The following is a 19,690-nucleotide window of genomic DNA, read 5'->3' on the forward strand; positions in this document are numbered from 1 at the left end:
TGAGTAAAAAAAAAAACAACAAAAAGTTCAGAGACGAAGGGTGTGAATCTTTTCAGTTTTAATCAGACAAACAACCCGACCAAAGAAACTACAAAATGACTTCGTGTTGTATGCACGTTGCTATACTTCTGTGGAGACAGTAGCATGAAAAGTTTAATGTCCATTACAATTTTAAATAAACCTCAACAGAAAACATTCAGAAATAACACTCCTCTAGACATCTAAGGAACTCCTCACTCTACAATTCCAGTGAAAACCATAACGTAAATGACAAAGGAAAAAAAAAAAAAAAAAAAAAAAATCAGCTTTTAATTCAACTGAAGGCTGCTTCATAGCATTACTGAATTTGTTTAGACTTATGTTTGGTCATGGTGGCAAGTTCTACATGGCTCCACTTTATTAGGATTTCAAATTCACATTGCGAAACAGAACTTGGAAGTAGAAAAAGGCAAAAACTGTACAATTTCTTCCTATTAAATACAATCACTCTGTACCAATAAAGACAAACATCCCACAGGTAAGTTTTTCAGAGTACATTTAAACAAACAGCAGCTTAAAATCTAGATTATAAAATGCCAAAAAATTGCAACCCAATTTGCCAACAATAGGCCTTTTTTTTTGCTAGCAATCTACTGTTGAAATAAAAGCTAGTGAAAACAGGGTGCCAAATTTTCAAATAAGGGCAATTTGGGGGGGAAAAAATATAATAATGATTAAAACAAACAAAAAACAAATATAGTTTGTAATTTTGAAGGGGGAAGGCTTATTATAGAAAGAAGGTTTTATTCCTCACATAGAAGACACAGTAAAGGCAGTACACTACAGAAGAGGGCTGTGGATAGACCGTGAACTAAAATAGATTTGTCAGATTGGGGGCAACTTAGGATCCTTTCTGCCAACCATTTAACACGGTGCAAGGACTGGGTTCGATATGAGAAGTCATTACAAAATCCAACTACAAAGTTCACTTTCAAACACGCGGTTATGACTAGCTTTAAAATCAGTTAATAAAATGGGACCACATTGGAAGAGTAGACAGACATGAAAAATACATAAAATGTGACCAACAGCAACATGCAAAACTTTTGGCACCATTTTATTCATTTTATAATTTTGTCTTTTTAAACAGAACTAAATCACATTTTGCTGAGGATGTCAGTGCAGTTACAAAAAAAACATGCATACTCATATATACTAACTGTGACAAGAAACTCAATTTTGCTCATTTTATGCATTTTTTTTATTTCAGACTAATCCTGATTTTCACACAATAAAAAAAAAAGAAAAACATGTGCCTAATGGTATCTCGACACACTAAATGGAAAAAAGGAAGAAAAGCAATTCAAGTGTCTATTGTAAATGTCACACTGTTAAGGAACTCCCAAAATTATGCCATCAAAAAATCATGCCAACTAACCTAGCACAATATTACAAGGTTATCCTCAGTTTCAGCAAAATGTGACTGCAAAAAACCCTAAAAAGGTGTACAACAAGTGAGAGAAAGAGGAAAACACACCCACACACACACACAAAGTGATTCTATAAATGGATTGGCTGCTTTTAGAGGAAAACAAATGAGTAAAACTGAGTGCACTAGAAAGACTGCTCTAAAACAATGAAAAATAAAATTTGCTAAACAAAAAAAAAAAAATCGAACTGGGAACTGAACAATGGAAATTAAAAGCCTCTGCACAATCTAGTGGTTATGTTTGCAAGTTCTAGAAAAATAGACTCTGTTCTGAACAATATTCAAGAAACTTTTTACATTTTAATTAATAACAGCAGTCTTTCTAGTGCCCCCTATTGGCAGCACAAACAGAAATGAACACCACACAAAACAAACAAAATAAGTAACCACTAAGCGTCAAAAGTTAACAAAAAAAGGTCAAGGGTGAAAAATTTCAAGCGTCAGAGAAGCGAAGAGGACAACGGACTGGACGATGAACTTTTGACGTCACATCGACATGCTAGGGAAACGATGAACAAACGGGCACGAAGATATCTAGAACAAAACAAAAAATAACGAACAACAAAACTAGGTTAAAGCCACAACAGAAAAAAGGAGAGGAGAAGAAACAGAAAATCATGTAAATGATTATCTCTGCATGGAGAAGGTTGGGGCGGGGTGGGGTGGGTTTGGGGGCAGTTGGGGAGTCACAGGTACACATTACTTACTTTGGATAGAACACTGAATGCAACACAGGGGGGATAAGAGGAAGGAAAGTAGAAAGGAGAGACAAGCAACATGCCAAAGGAGTTAAGGGGAAGATTTACATCCAACACCACCAAGAGACAAGAAACAGTGTCTACCACAGCTAAAACAACGAAACAGGGTTTATTTTAGTAGGTAGCTAGGGTTTTCAATATACTTCTGAAAATAAGAAAATGAAAAAGCAATTGCCATCAGCAACATTCAACTCCAAGCTGACATGGTTTCAGCTCAAGACTTCACATTTTTAACTCAAATATCTGTAATTGCAGACTCAAAAAACTTTGTGCTTTGATTTACTAGACCTCTTGAATGTACATGAGTTTAGTTTTGTGCTTGATCTCTGAATCATATTGGGTAATGCAATAGACAACGTGAAGGCAGCTTACTAGTTGTGCATATAGGTCCTATAATGGGCAAAAGTGGTAGAAATAAGTAAGATACATTTATAGTCTAAAATGGAACATTAATAACTAATGGCAAACAGCCACAGTACACATACGTATATTCAAGTTGCACAAATTAAGACAAAATGTATCCACAAGCAGCTTGTATAGGACTGTTTGGCACATCAGTGAAACTACGCAACCATACCGTCAGTGTGCAGCTGCTTTCTGGAAGGTGCCTAACCCAGCACTTCTACACAATGACTTCTCCTTGTACTATAAATCAGCATTACAACAAAAATGATCACCCTAACAGGTATATAGTAGTAATAAGGTATGGGCACATGTAAAATAATCTTTGGATTCAGAAATGGACATTACACTAGGACACACCCTTAGGGTTGAACTAGTTTACACAATTATGGTTTATGTGAATTGTTTTTTCTTTCTTTCTTTTCTTTTAACAGAGGCACAGACCATGGATTGAGCATTCACAGGACCAGAATCGAAACATTGAAAAGTTCCAGGGTTCAGACTAAAGCTACTGTAGCTCATGAATACATTAATACAGTTAACCTCAGAAACTGCAATCTCTCATACATGAACTCTCTTTAGAATTATAGCCACTGATTAATAATCAAAAAGAAAAGTACAAAGATTTGCTTGTACATTCTAACTGACATCCATACCACATAATATATTATATATTAATATTACTTTGTCAATACCAGCCGTAATTGAAAGACAAAAATACAAGGAAACTACACTATGCTGTTTATTTATCATTACGTATTATGATGCTAAATTAAGTCAATGAATTAAATGAGCATTTTAACTGAATTTAAAATCATACACCTCGCTACACTTAATAGCTAAACTACTTCATGAAACAATCTTTGAGACACCATGAAATAAAATCTGTTCCTGTCATTATGCAAGAGATACCGTTACAAAGTATTTGTGCTGTATATTGGTTCCGGAGAGAGATACAGAGAGAGAGGAAAACAAAAGACCTGTTTCCACTCGTACAACAACTTTAACTAAACCCTGGAAGAGCATCAGAGAGACTTCAGCACCCCGAAAAACCTATGCATGAACTCTTGATACAATTTTAAGTGTTGGACAAAGACAATACACTTAGCTAAAAAGGGCCACACGCCTGTTGCTTTAACAATTTGTGAATGTATTCACAAAACTTTACATCAGGATTCTACAAAATACTGTTGAATTTTCTGAGTGATTATTAAACATTTTAATTCAGAGAAATAATTTACGCAATATTATAAAACTTCTATAAAAATAGAAAAAGGCATAATAGTTAAGTAATATACACAATCTGGTCAATGGTTTCTCTTCCATGTCCATAAAAACACCAAGACCCTGTAGGCCTCAAGTATTAATGAAATGATTAATCTTTCCTTGTTATGATAAATATTTACTAATCATAATTGATCATGAATACAATTTTAAGTGTACAGAGTACCTTAGACATGCGAAACTGTAAGTAGGAAGGAAAAAACAAAAGGGGTTTAAAAAAAAAATGAGACAAGTAATTACTTGGTTATTTCACAAGAATATGTTGGAGTGGAAGAAAATAAAATGACTGAATATAGCAAGTCTCTTTCTTTCTTTTTTTTGTTAAGCACTATCTGTAATTTTAGACAGACATCACACTCAGGATGCAATTATTGCTGAACGCATACAACAACCACTTGGACTGAGGTGGAAAAAAAATTAAATAAATCACCTTCATATCATAAAAAAAAAAAATAAAAAAATAAAATAAATAAAAATAACAAATCAGGCAACTTGAATGTCATCTCTCCAAAAGTTCTACATAATACTTTCAATGTCATTTCCGTGGCACGAAGTGACTTCAGCAGTGGATAATAATTAATTAAAATGCCTTGGGCAAAATTAAAGTGGCTTGTGTCCTTGAGGTGACAAATAAGGGAATGACTGTATGAGAAATGCATACAAACAGCTTTAATCTTTCCAACCCACAGTAAATTATAATAATAGGGACGCTCATCCGGTACTAATCAGCTCTTACGCTCTTAAGTTAAATTTAAGTTAGATTGACTGATCATAAATGAGGCAATCCTGAGAGTACAAATGACAACCCTATATCTCCGTCAACTGACCAGCTTGTGCTGAGTAACATTGTTGTATGTGCTAACAAACAACATAGGAAAAATATTGAAAGTATACCAAATACAAGATATTATGAATTTGTTTTGTTTTTAGGTGAAAAATAAATACATTTAATGAAAACCACTAACAAACTTTCACATCAACCTATTTGAGATAAATTAGCAGTATTTCAAATAAATAAATAAATAAATTACTGAAATAAATAGATAAAACAATAAAAAGGCATCTATGGAAACAGAGTCTGATGAAGAGCAATCTGACATTCAAGATGCTCCAAATCAAGGTGAAAGAACGATTATCGTTGCATGTATGCAGCAGACCTCCAAATTCTATTTAAAAGGCAGCTTACAAGGAGGCATCAGTTTGACTATCCAAGTATACGATTTGAGTCAATAGTGTAAACACAACAGGTAAATCTGTAGGAACATGATTGGGATGAGATAATGACTGTGGAACTGAGAGCAGTCAGTGACTGGCTTTCATTGTGCAACATCCTTTGATGAACGATTTGTACACAGCAAAAGATTAATATGGCACCAAAAATGGTAAGAAAGAAAGAAATATCCAAAACATGAAGCCTAACAATTTGAAAGAATTTCTTAGCCGAACAACCTCAATTTTGCATGTTGCTTTTCCTTTTCTTTGCGATGTTTTTAAGAAAGAAGATATGTAGGAAAGGTAAACAGGAGTGAAGGAACAGTAGGAGAGGGTTAAGGGTGGGGCAGGCGTTTGAACTTTTCCAGTGTCACACTCAACTTACCAGAAACACAATTTCAAACCAAGTCCATTTTAGAGTAAAAGCACTCAATATGGCTTGCTGTCATTTTTGGATCGTTTCAGTTGAACCTTCAGTCGTTTCATTCCGATCTGAAAACCGTTCATTGACTGAATGGCCGCTTGGGATGAAACGGGATTGTCATAACTCACAAAACCTGCAAATAAATACATTAATACATATTTTTTTCAATTATGATGAGATCATGGGTGAGCACAAAAAGAAATAATAATCACAAAAAGTTTCAATAATCAGCTAAAACCAATGCTAATCTGGAAAAATCTGGAATTTTACCCTCTTTTTCTACATAATTTGGTCACCTTTCACCAATTTATCACACAACAACTAAAAACCAGTCAAGGTGGGGCAAACGTGTTTCCTCCAAGACATTGAAGTCTTTTTAAACTGTTGCTTATGTTGCAGCGCTGCACAGTGCGACACATGACAAAAGCGCTATCTTCTGTATACACGAGCTAACAGACGCCTGTGACTGACAAATAAGTCTGTATGCCATCTTTCCCATCCAGAGGGCACAGACAATTTTGGTCTCGTCTGCCAGCCTCAGATGGCTCTGGCATATCAGGATTCGAAATCACAGTCCCCCAGTGATTAGGCAAATGACTTTCTGATGTGCCACATGGGAGCAAAATCTTTTATTTATATCCCAGTCCTGGATAAGTTAAATAATAATAAAGTAAAATATCCATCCATGACATCCATCTTTGAAAGAAAAAAAAAAAAAAATCATGGAATTTCTCATTAGCCCCAATATTACGAACATACAAAATAAAAATTAAAAAAAAAAAAGTGTCTTGGAGACCCTGCATCTGAACTTGAAATTAATATTCAGAAAATATTCAGGGTGTTATTGTTGTGCTTATGGTGACATTAATAGCTTGTAAAGGCTAATAAATGGCTAAAAACAATTTGACCAACAAAGCTTAAAAATGAATAGCTTACCAAAACATTTGCTGAGGTTAGTCTGTTTATCTATGAAAACCTTGGCAGAGATAACATTGCCAAAAGGCATGAACATCTGAAGCAAGTCCTGGTCACCAAATTCCTGTGGCAGGTGATAAATGAAGAGATTTGCACCCTCTGGGCCTATAGAGAAAATAATGAAAAGACATGAATAAATATATAATCCCAATTTAGCTCATGTTAGAGACGAATAGTGCAGGGGACATATGGTACAGATGTTAAGCCCCTCTACTTCGGACAATCTATTATCAATTATTATGCATGTTTCTGGCAATAAGCTTCAGAATTGTGAAGGTGGTAACCTAATGGGCTCTCTGCAGTATGCATTTAATTCTATCTACTGGTTTAGAACACAGCTATGTGCACTTTTCTGAGTGAGATACTGTCAATTCATGGAAAGACCTTCTTTAAATGTTTAAGCTGTAGGTCTAAAAAAAATCTGAATTTCTCCCTCTTTGAAAATGCTATTGTAAACTACTTGTTGAAGAATAATTTCTGTTAGTTTGCTGACTGAAGAGTGCGCCAAATAATATAAAATTAGTGACAAATCAAAGATGCATCCCAAACTACATAAACGTTCTTTATGTGATGGGTTAATTAAAAAAACAAAAAACAAAGACAAAACCCTTTCTAGCCCTTAGTCCTGTTATCTTAGCTTAGTAGCTCTGTATCTTTATTCTTTATGAAGCACCAGAGTCCTGGAGGAACACTTTCATTTCACTATGTACTGCATCAGCCATATATGGTCGAAATGACAATAAAAGCTTCTTGACTTGATTTGCAAACTAACAGTATACCTAAGGAGTGGCACCAATGGTGTACAGGTATACTACCTAGAACAGAAGTATGAAGTGTGGGACTTGATCCAAATATTCAAGACACAATTATTCAGTATTATGTAAGTGTTACAAGAATAATACTGTACACATCAGTGCGACAGTGACGCGTACTAAATATGAGATGAAGGAGCAAAACCTCTCAACAAAAGCTTGTCTGTTATCCAAATTCAGCTGCTTAAGCTCTCACCATGACTGCCTGATCCAGTAGCTATACATGTGCATTGCCTACCTGCCACTGTTTAATTGTGCTCAGTCTGCAGAAGCAGAAACTGCTTGGAACTCTAACATTAACTCGCAAAAACAAACCATGGTTTAAGGAAAAGGGTTTTTTCTCAGCACACTGCTCTCCGGACTGACAGACCTTGCTAGCCCATTAACTCAAGCTTGCCAGCAAACATGCAGTATAGAGCACAAAACCAACACCTATTATTTGTCTGTTTTTCCAGATATGCTGTCAACATGTATGTTGTTATTTGTGTAGTTTATACTCTAGTCAGTCAAAACAGTTTGCTACACAGCCTCCAAAAATTAAGCAATAGAAAATCATTCGCTTATCATGCATAAATAGTTACAGTCATCCATGAGAGAGGGAGCAGTAGCACACTCCATCTCCCCAATCATTCACAGAGACACTTAGCAATCATGGGCATCTATGAACTCATGCATGCAGAAGGGGGTGGATACATATCACTCACTTTAATGCTATATAACAGGGTTTGAAATTCCGCAACAAATTTTAATTGACTGAATATTATGCAGCACCTATAACTAGAATTAAAGCCTAAATGTATGTTTTTGCATCCTAGCTGTTCAAGCAAAAACTCAAAAAAGTTGAGTCTTCTAACTCTCTCTCCATCCCCTAATTGGCTGCAACTCCTACAACCACAGTATAATCAGAGTACTGTCATGTGTAAAGCTGGGGCACCAGTAAGTGTGATGCATTCGCATATTCACCAAAACTGTAAGAGATATTCAACATCAGTGCTAAACCAAAGTGGCCATTATGGCTTTTCAATCCTTGTATTAAATTTAAATCAAACTAGGATCCATTGCAACATGATAACTCCTGCTTATTCTGGTATAGCTGTGCTACTCCCAACACTAACCTTCTTTCTGGCTACCAGCAGCACTGATGCTCTGCTGAGAAAGAAGGCTCTGGTTATAAAGACTGGGTAGGGCAGCGGCTGCATACTGCTGGATCCCCGAGTAAGCTGCCTGTGTCAAGGCCTCCATAGCACTTCCAGAGCCATTAGATAGGCCTCCACTGCCCAAGCTACCATTCAATGCAGCCATGCCTAAAGAAACACATAACAGATGATTACCTGTGTTGTTAGTATACTAGCCAGTTTCGTTTACATGTCTGGCAACACTATTATAATTATAATATACTCTCAACAAGTCTCAGATAATTGCCATGTGGCCACCATGCCCTGCTGCTTAGAGCACTAGAATAGCTAAAAACAAGATATGGATGAAGTTTGAGGACTGTCCAACAGCAATTTAATAATTTTCTTAGCATAGTCATTTTTCCCAATTATCTATAGTGAATATTTAGTTATATAGTTTATTAATTAAAAGTTTTCTCTCTCCGGAGGTTAATACACATGCCACAGTAAGATCAATTAATTCACTTTGTGTGTGTATGCCAGGTGTTTGTGTTTACATGCTTATATAAACTATATATATTTTGTTAGTTTTTTTTTTTTTTTTTTTTACCGGCTAATGAACTCATGTTGAGACCAGCACCAGCACCTGCAGCCAGAGACTGCAGTGCACCCAGAGAAGCCATGGGATTCACAGACGAATTAGTACTCGAGGTGGGAGAGGAACCTGCTGTCAAGAACAAAACAGAAGAGAAAAAGAAAGCATTAAAAAAGCTAATTTAATAAAGAAAATGCATCCTATAACAACAGAGAAACAAACAAACCAGAGACCGAGGATTTTAGGGCTAAAGCAATAAGAAGTTTCCTTTGCAATAATGTTAATTGAATACAGGCAACAAACAGTCTTGGGCCATTTCCTTGGCCTAAATGCCATCTAGTAAGAGACAGAGAACACCAGTGACATTAATTTCAGCAAGTATGAAAAATCTGTCCATGGTCCAAGTAATTGAGATGATGCAGTGAGCTATCTTCATGTGCTTAGAGGAAATGATGTGGCAGTTTTACAAATAAATACATGTAAATGTGAATTACAAATAAGAAGCTGCCAATATCTCAAGATAAATGAACATTAAAATTAAACATGGACATTAAAATGATCAGAGTAAACAAATACTGCATTTCTCCACATAAAATTAGCTTGCTGTCTCCACTGGGATGCTTTAAGAGAAAAAAAAATGAAGAGCAGTATGGTTAGTGCAGATATGACAAACATAAATGTTCATGCATGTTACAGTACAGGGTGATGGAGAACTGGTATTATTGTGTAAGAGAGATTTAAAAAGCAGAACGAACCCTTGCAGCCATCCCAGGCAGAGAGAGTCTGTTGTCCGGAGGCCGTACCTGAGCTAGTAAGCGCACTGAGTGGCGAACTGGACGTGGTCAATGCACTGCTGCCACTCGGAGTTGCCTGAGTGGCACTCGCCGCTGCTGCCAGTGCAGCCAGATTCTGCATGGCATTCAGACCTGCACATATATGCACAGATATAAATAGATATTGATAGCAATGATAGTTGGAACCAATACTAGAATTCAAAAGCTTTGCAACAGAAATAGAAGGGCATAATATTAAGATGTTAATCTAGACAATAATGGTAATCAGGGTGACAATTAGAGCAATTGATCAATCAGCTTCACCTGTGGGAGAACAAGATTCTAGAACCCATCAAAATTAAGCATGTTGCAATAATAAGCCAGTAAAAATAAACAGACTGAAATAAGTGTGTTTAACAATATTTACATTTTATTTTTCACTTAAATACTAGTACTCCAATAGGTCAGATATAGTAAACTTCATTTCTTTACATAGATAAGCTAAGTCCCTTCAGTTTCCATTCTGACAACAAATCCTTATTTTAAAAACCGAATGCTGAAAGAATGAGATGTTATGGTACAATTTCATAGCTTTACTATATCAAGTATATCAATGTTCAGCAAAATTTACCCAATTTTAGTTAAAAGAAACTATGGTTACATGATTGCATCAGTGTTTTAAAACACATGTATGGACTTTCCAACATGTATACCAACATAATGCATTTAATGCAAATCATACACTGAAGGCTTGCAACAGCTAAAACAGACGAGAGCAGGCAAATAAATAACATTGTCATGGAAACTGGAAAAATCTTACTTCGACTAATATTAGACTCAATATCTCAATGAAAGCAACACTAAAAAATGAAGAATTTTTTTTTTTGTATCTTTTATGTTTTGGAGCAAGTAAAATCACCTACTTATGACCACATGTAAACCAATGGTTATATGAATGCACCAAATTGCTAGTTACAGTTACAATTTAAACCGTATTCATTTGATGAATAAAAAGATTCCTTTTCTGCAATACAATGCACAGCATTGAGCTGAGCTCACCTGACATGGGGTGGAGATTGTTGAGAGCATTCCCAGAGGATGCGGATTGCTGCAGGAGCTGCAAATAAAGCTAGACATTACACCAAAACAGAGAACACAGAGAGAGTCAGGACTGCTTCCAGGACTGTGAGAAAAGGAACGAGAGAGAGGAGAGAGAAAGAAAGGCCAAGTAGTGGAAGGGGGCGGGGGGTGAATGGACTATGGCAGAGTCCAAATAAGTAATTTGTGGGAGAATTTAGAACACTAGAGCCATCATATAAAGTATACTACTGCAAAATTCCAACACTTTCCCAATGTAAAATTATTGTTTATCTGCTCGCCTATTAAGGCTGGTTTATACCATCACAAGCTCATGGCTAGCACACAAAAAAAGCACATGACATGACTGATCTGAACACCCTACAAAATCAAACACTGTGCTGTGTTTATTAGGTGCAGCACATTAGGGAAATGCTGATGCATCAAGCAGGAAGTCCCCTTAAAATCATGAAAGAGCATGCAAACACTGTTTTGTCCTCCAGTGTTAAGTGTATTTTTGGTAAAGTCACTTCAACACTTGTCTGTATGATGTAAAAAAAAAAAAAAAAATGTATTATGTGAATATGGGTTTTTATTCCTTGAAGAATTCAAAACTAGCACAAATTAAATATTGACTATTATGTTCCTGCACACTAATAACATGCTAAAAAAAAAAAGCTACCACTGCTTTATGTATGTCCAATATAATTCTTTAACCTGACCATAAACCCAGCATGCAGCGCTATAATGAGCAAAGCATGCAGTGATGCCACAAAGAAGCAAGATAAAGGAGAAAGGTTCAGCTGTAGCTGCTCCTCAGGGGTGAGGTTAATAAAAAGCATGCTCACACAATTATACTTTACTATCAATCTATCTATCCATATAAAATGGATATTATTTGTTATTGGATATTTATATCTGGAAAATTAATATAAAAATTAATACTTGCAATGCAATGTCTGAAGTGAAAGTGCTAAATAAACAACATGCATACCTGTCCTTACTGTCCTCCCTTAATATTACAGTGTCAGTGATTTAGAATTTGGAAGTGAGAAATAATGATCCTCATCATCATCACATCCACTATTTTTTATTTATTTATTTTTTTTGCAGTGAGACACAGACCCTTTTGAGTCTGGTTCCTCACAAGGTTTCTTTCTCTTACCATCTAAGGAAATTTTTCCTTGCCATAGTCGCCTCAGGCTTGCTCACTAGGGATGATTTTGTCTAACATTAATCTTGAACTTGTACTATGTTTCTTATGTTCTGTAAAGCTGCTTTGAGACAATGTCCAATGTTAAAAGTGCTATACAAATAAAATGAATTGAACAAGTTAACCTTAAGGGCGAGTACGATGACAGACTTCCATACAACCACCAGGGCACGAGGCCCTTACATATTCACAGATATGCAGATGCATCAGTATAAACCAGACTAAATCATTTATTAAAGAACGATTAACGTGGTGACGTTTCTGACATTTAAATGTGTCCAAACAAGTCGGAGGTTTTTCCAATAGAAATAAAGCTGTTCAGGACGCATCGTTCTACTTTGGTATCATGTTTGATGACAATGCTGCTGTCATCAAACACTGTTCTAATATCAGACATAGATGATACTATGCATACGGAGGGCTGTTCTATTGTAATTCGCTTGGATGTTAGGTCAAACTATTCATTCAGACACAAAAGGATTCTCTGCATCCCTACAGAAAGCCTCAGCAGCAATATGGTGGAAATTGAATGAATTGATAGATAAATAAGTAAATAAATAAAGAGATAAATAATAGAATTTCAAAAGAGTAAAAGTAGTAAGAAAAGGAATAACAAGAGAAAGAGAGAGAGATTTAAAAATAAGGGAAAGAAAAGAATTTTCACAGCACACCCATGGAGCAGCACTAACACATTCACAAAAGGGCTCCACATCTATGTTGGCCTAGAAAGATGGAGATCGCCATAAAAAGGCTGTACAAACTTCAGATAAGCCAATCAGAAACAACCAGTAGATATTTTAAATGGTCAAATTGGTCAAACAGGGTTTGAATGGCCAAACATAGATCTGTTGCCCAGGTGCAAAACTTATCAAGTACAGCACAAAGAAACAGAATAGTTTTAATCTTTAGATTATACACTAAGATAATTTAGCAGCTTTTTCAAATCATACATAGACACACCATGTAAGTGTTTAATAAGAGACTGCATGCTCTATTCAGATAATAATAGTAGCATGTCTCCTTGTAGCAAGGAGTTTCTAAGATCTAGAAAAATTTGAACTAAGCTGTGTGTCCATTACAGACCATGCAATGATACAGGCAGTGCCTAATGTAAAAAAAATAATACAGGCCGCTTTTCCTAAAATTACACAGTTCGGATACACAGCAAATTTGTTACGCACACTGTACAGGTCAATGCAACAAACAAAAACTTGGTTAATATAGCCTGGTTTATACTTCTGTGTTGAAGCATGTTTGTTCATTTGTGTTGCATCACAGACACATGCATTCCTCCAAAATCCCAACAGCATATGATGCATATGGAATATAACTACACCAGCCTTCAGGCAAGTGTTGAAGCAGGGACGTGTCTGGTTGTGTACAATATAACTCTTTAATCTGTAATACTGGTTTGCGTATTCCAGAAACGTCTGATCTCTCAGAACGCAAAACGTGTCTAAACTTGAGGCGGACGGGCTGAAGCCCAAGTAAAGTTTTTTCCAATCTTCAATGGTCCAGTTTAAGTGAACCATGTGCTCAGTGTTTTCACAGACAGAAGAGAAACCAGTCTTCTGCTATTGATGCCTAGTCATGAAAATTATAAAAAGTGGTTTACAGTTCATGTTAGACTCAGGACACAAGTCAAAATCTTGCAGCCACCATTTTACTTCTCCACTTATTCTGCAGGGAAAGAGAGACTTATTTTCTGCACCCTAGTGGACACATTCATGTTTCAAGTATTACGGCTGCCACAAAGCCAACTGGTCACACACAATGACTTTACGTGTTCACAAATACACAGAGAAGAATAAACCAGGCCTTAAACAAGTGAATATGCACTGCTTAGGTGTACTCACTGCGAGGTACTGTGGGCCTAGCGAGTTGAGGCCAGTTAAATTTCCCCACATGGAGGCAGCATTCAGTTGCTGCATCTGCTGTTGCAGCTGTTGGGCCATGCGCTTCTGTTCTTTATCCTTCTGTGTGTCTGCAAACTTCACCACGATTGGAGATGAACAGCCCTGAGCAATAATGTACATGTTTTAAGCATATATTCGTATATACAGGCTAGCCAAGACAAATATTATGGTGGAAGTGGGGACAGGGTGGATGAGAACATTAGTGTTAGATTTTAGTACCTCCATGGTCTGTGACTGGTGCATGGATTTAATGGCAGATTGTGCCATCTGTCTGGCTGTGAATGTGATGAAGGCACAACCTAGATGGAGCAAAAAGCAAGAAAGACAGGTTTGTACAGGTAAACAGTTTCTTTGCCCCATTTAAAAAAGACGACAAGTAGTACACACACACAAACACAGAATGTAATCACTGAATTAATTTTAATTCATTTTAAAGCATTCAGGAAACTAAAAGCACTAATAATACTAAAGTACTACTAAAAATGCTTAAAGTACATTTTATAACATTCCTAATCCAAAACATTTTCTGAGAGGTCGATGGCAATGAAAATATCATCAAGTGGCCAATAAGAGGCCAATAGCTTATATGTTTTAATCTGAGGGAAGGTTTCCTCACCACGGCTCAGTCCATCAGGTCCTCTAAGAATGCGACACTCCTCAATCTGACCGTAGGGGGAGAACATGAGCCGAATGTCGTTTTCGTTGCATTTCTTGGAGATCATCCCAATAAACAGCTTTCGATCTTCTACCGCTAAAACAGGGAGAAAAAGTAATTGTTTAGTATTTACTCTTTCATTTCTAAAAATAAAAACAGTTAACATGGTCAATAAATCACCATAATACAACAGCCACCATCAACAAAGACATGACATTTATATGAATCTGCACAGAAAAATACATATATATATATAAAAACACTGCTCAAAATTAGATAATCACAATTTCTTTTTTTATCCATCTGTACAACTTGCATGGCTACTGAATTAATTAATGGCTAAAAAATACATACAACCATACATACAAAACAATACAAATGTGTAAACACCAAAGTGCAGAACTGGAGGTGTGTCCCACTGTCTAGGCTAGTCTAGGCGAGGCTTTGTGATCACAATGGGAGAGAGAGACACTATGCAAAATAAACCAGCACATTCAAAGCCAGCAAGGTGATTTGACTCCCTCAGTGAGAGAGAGAGAGAGAGAGAGAGAGAGAGAGAGATTTGAGAGGGAGAGGACGAATGTGTACATGCAAAGAAACTCACTTTTATAGATTTTGAGATGCTGCAATTAACATCGTTTTGGGGTTTTACTGCTGAAAGCCCTTTCGTATCCATAAAATCACAGATTTTATGTTTTGGCAGAAGTAAAAAAAAAAAAGGGTATAAAAACTAGATATATGGATCTCATATAGTGGTGCAAAATAAGCTTCACAAGGCCAATTAGTAGATTAAACATCTACAAAAAACTACACATCTGTCAACAGTGTGGATGTGACTGCCTTATTCAAATATGAATTCAGGGCCATGCCTCAATGCCACCCTTAACAACTTTAATGCTAAATAACCTATTAAATACTTACAGTTGTTCTTCTCGCTGTCTGCTGGCTTCATCTGAATGGGATGATGCATCTGGCACATAACAGCATACATTAGACATTATTCACCAACACCAATTTCTCTATCAATTCTCTCACAGTCCCTTTACAGCCTACTTACCCCTGGAAGAATTTTCATATTGTGAAGGGCATTTTGTGCTTCTAATGCTGATTTCCGTGTGTAGTATGTGATGAAACAACAACCTGCAAAATAAGATGGGATGGAAAAGAAGTGAAACATCATGAGCAGGAAATTAACTAGACTTGGTCTCATATCACAAACAAACCAGATATTTTAAGAAGGTGCTTGCATGAACAAATATATGAGCTACATGCTAGGAACGTTTAGCCTCCTACAAATTTTATATTAATATAATTTATTTAGCAAAGAACAACAACAGAAAGATAATGTGTCTGGCATTAAGTGACCTATTAAATACCAATCTCAGACCTTTGCTCTGTGGGGGATTCTGACTCCTGTCTCTGAGGATGTTGATTTCATAGACGGCACCGTAGGGCTCAAAGAGCTCCCGCAGCTGCTCTTCTGACCAGGAACGAGGGATTTGACCCACAAACATTTTTATAGCATCAATGTCAGGCTGGTCTGGATGGTCCAGTGTCCCATTCATCTTCTTGGTTCTGAAAAGTAAAAAAAAAAATACCAATGCAATCCACCTGACAATCATGTAGCGCAATGCCAAATTAAATTTATTTAACAGTGATGTAACATAGAAAAAAATATTAATTCCCAGGATGGGAAATATTTAAAAGGCAGTCTAAAACAAGCTATGGATCTTGTATTAGTAAAGCATAGATATGATGTGTTGTATTTTTAAAAGAGCAAATAAAACTGGAAAATTGAAGGACCCTATTGAAATAGACAGTTTTAATGTGGCAGGGATATTTATTCATTCCAGTTTACACCAATTGATGTCCACAGGTTGACAGACACTAGAATACAGGGTGATCCAGTGGTAGAGACTGCAAGAATGTCAGCAATTTAACCTCCTTCTCACTCAGAGTTGAGACACATGTACAACTTGCAACATAAAAGGAAGTTATATTGATGAGCTAACTTTCCTCCTGCGTTTGAAGCACTCACAATTTGCAACAAAAATGACAGAATCCTTGTTAAATACACTTACAATCCACTTTATTAGGAATACCCATACTGCTGCACATTCATACTGTTATCCAATCAGCCAATCAAACTCTAAAGACTGTTGAGTGTGAAATTCCCCAGAGAGCAGTTTCTGAAATACTCAAGTGTGCTACAAAGTCACAAAGATCACACGTTTTCTTCATTCTGATGTTTGATGTGAACGTTACATGAAGCTTTTAAGCTGCATCTGCATGATATCTTATGTTGTGCACTGCATTGCTGCTACATAACTGGCTGATTAGATAACTACATGAATGTGCAGGTGTTCCTAATAAAGGGACAGGGAGTGATTTTCAGAGATGACAGTCCTACATGTGCATAACATGTGCAAGTGTAACAAACATTGTGCATGGTGACATTCAGGAAGCTCCTTATAAAGCAACATGGCACAGGGTGAACCTGACAGAAACAGTAGGACTGATGCTGCCATCCAGTCTATATACTACCACAGGTCATGTACTAGGCAAGCAAGGAACACTTTACAGGTATGTGTTCATATAACACTGGTAGATAAGTTGCCTGCTAGCAAAAAAGGAGTAAAATAGCTAGGAAATCCCATTGCAGTCACCCAACTCCACGATAGTTAATGAAGCTGTCCGAGTGAACTGGTACGTGGTCTATTGTGACACTTCCTTCGATACCTTTCTTCATCAAATGTGTAGCAAATGCAGCATTTTTCCTACAGTGATAGGCTGATACATAACTTCTTCAAAAAAAAAAAAAAGAGCTTAGACCTCCAGCAAGTCTCCAGCCTGCGGCAATACCAGCATCTTCAAACGGAGCCAGAGTTGCACATGCTGGCTTGGCTGAATCTGACTGGCAAACACAGTAAGGTCTCCTGTTTGTTGCAGCAATACTGCTTGAGGGTGATTTACTTGACAGTCAGTGAAAAAGCATACCACTTCTAGCATTCGGGAAAACAGTAAAGTAAATCTCTAAGAAAGGGGCCTTAAGGACTTGAATGTGCTGCATGTGTTTTTCAAGAAATTAGGACAAATACAACTCCCAGCTGTAGTCTTTCAATATAGTCGTAGAAATAAACTGTTTTACTCATTTATTTATTTATACACTGCCAGTAAACCCTCCACAGCCTAATGTGGAATTCTATCGGCTTATGTTTTTTCCAGTGCAGTGTCTGCTATAGAGAAAACACACTCTGCTTTAAATGGGTGTGGCAGGTACGTGTAACAGAGCATCAACAGCAGCTAAAGAAGAAACTAAAGAAAAGTCGTCGTCTGCCATTAACCATAAAGAGCCTGATCAGTGAGAACTTATCCCACTTTCACAAGGAACACTATGTGATGGGAAGGGTGGGTAATAGTGTATCAACACATTGTATTTTTGCTGCATGGAAAATATATTATGAATGACCAGAACACAAAACCTTGAGATTTGCAAAGCTCTGATCCATCAGAACATAATGCCAATCTATTAAAAATCAACAATCAAATGAAATCAACACAAAGTGTGTACATGAGAAGAGAGACTTGATTCTGCTCACAAGGTTCTCATGGTCTAATCAAGTCAACTTTGATGTGAAGAGCTGCTTTACATAAACAATGACACCAGGCAGGTTTTAACTAGCACAGTGACAAGTCAGATAAATGGGAGTTTACTGATTGGCAAAGGAAAGATCTAATAAATCCTTTCCTCTGTCAATTACACACAGAAGGAACTTGTTTAAACAGATTCATCAAGGAGACTCGCAGGCAAAAGACAATAAAATCAACAAGGTAACCAAAGTCAATAAGTTGCTGTATTGTAGAGATACTGACACTATTTGTATAATTTTTTCAAAAAAGGCAAAAAACTATTAGTCATAAATGATGGCTAATGTGTCCAGGTCAGCATATTTCATATAAATTTGTCAACCAGAAAAGATTTTCACATCAAATCCTATAGGTCTGTGGACAGTGGCCATCCCCATTAGGGCTGGGCAATATGACAAATTAATTACATTATAACAGATAGTAATATAATAAATTAATAGTCATTATTGTTGGGTGTCTATGCTTTTATAACTCTGTAAAAAGTTACCTGACGGCACATTAAAACTTCAAGTGCTACAGAAGAGACTTTCTGATCCCAGTCCCACAGATTCCACACACCCTTGTCTCTTAATGGTGCTCTGTGGGACGTATTTGGATATCTGTGATTCAGCCGGATTCTGCAAGCACTTAAGGCACTGCTATAATACTGTTCTGAAGAGGTTTCTTTTAAATCGTCTCAGTGGTCCCAAGCAAGTCCTCGTATTTTTTAAATGAATCCCCGAGCATTGATATAAGGCAAAAATGACGACAGTATTCCACCATCTCACTCAGAACTGTAAAACACTGCGGACTATTTTGTGCTTCTGGGTTTGCAGCTAGTTTCCCAATTAGGATTAAACTGTTCTCATGGTGGTTGTAAAGCAGGTGTGGGGAAGAACAACATCTAGCAACTAAAGCTAAATTTGACTGATCAAAGCAAGAGGCCAATTTTCAAAACCAGGTCCAGAGCATTGGATGGCTATTTCCGGACTATTTGCTACATGTTAGGCTACAAATGGAAAGAGCATAGGGCAGATACTGCCATTTGCATACATATAAAACTCTCTAATAACTATTCGAGGACTATAACATGCCTCGAAAAGCTCACTGTGTTTTGGTTAAGTTTGTTTTCCAGTTGAAAAATGGTGAATGGAAAATATTTGGAAGATGTCTGGGGGAATAAATAAATAAATCAAACTTACCACAAACAAATATTTAAAAGATACAGAGCAGCTGTACTCACACTGAACTTGAGCTCAGAGTGCAGTGGTCCACCATCATGTCTGGTAGAAAGTCTAGCTTAAACGAAGCCATTTTCTCAAACACAAATCCACTGCTGCCTCTCCAAAAAGCCACGGTGCAAAGCAACAGGCAAGCTTTGAGT

At 36.7% G+C, this 19,690-nt stretch overlaps 1 protein-coding gene across 11 annotated transcripts in view; it reads right to left on the reverse strand.

Moving 5' to 3' along the window:
• Positions 1-41: 41 nt before the first annotated feature.
• Positions 42-19,690, reverse strand: part of celf1 (cugbp, Elav-like family member 1) — a 29,286-nt gene continuing 9,637 nt past the window's right edge. For 2 of the 11 annotated variants that reach the window (XM_058382362.1, XM_058382361.1), the window contains 13 exons: positions 16,067-16,254; positions 15,737-15,819; positions 15,601-15,649; positions 14,641-14,775; positions 14,244-14,323; positions 13,965-14,126; positions 10,878-10,947; positions 9,801-9,971; positions 9,061-9,177; positions 8,451-8,639; positions 6,485-6,628; positions 5,510-5,681; positions 42-2,002 (listed from right to left, as the gene is read on the reverse strand). In XM_058382362.1, the coding sequence (XP_058238345.1) occupies positions 5,554-5,681; positions 6,485-6,628; positions 8,451-8,639; positions 9,061-9,177; positions 9,801-9,971; positions 10,878-10,947; positions 13,965-14,126; positions 14,244-14,323; positions 14,641-14,775; positions 15,601-15,649; positions 15,737-15,819; positions 16,067-16,244 (1,506 nt within the window). In that variant the 5' untranslated portion in view covers positions 16,245-16,254 and the 3' untranslated portion in view covers positions 42-2,002; positions 5,510-5,553. The remainder of the gene's footprint in view (positions 2,003-5,509; positions 5,682-6,484; positions 6,629-8,450; positions 8,640-9,060; positions 9,178-9,800; positions 9,972-10,877; positions 10,948-13,964; positions 14,127-14,243; positions 14,324-14,640; positions 14,776-15,600; positions 15,650-15,736; positions 15,820-16,066; positions 16,255-19,690) is intronic. The other 9 variants (XM_058382366.1, XM_058382365.1, XM_058382363.1 and 6 more) reach the window with 9 other exon arrangements.

Source organism: Hemibagrus wyckioides, linkage group LG27 (assembly GCF_019097595.1).
Source record: "Hemibagrus wyckioides isolate EC202008001 linkage group LG27, SWU_Hwy_1.0, whole genome shotgun sequence".
NCBI lineage: Eukaryota > Metazoa > Chordata > Actinopteri > Siluriformes > Bagridae > Hemibagrus > Hemibagrus wyckioides.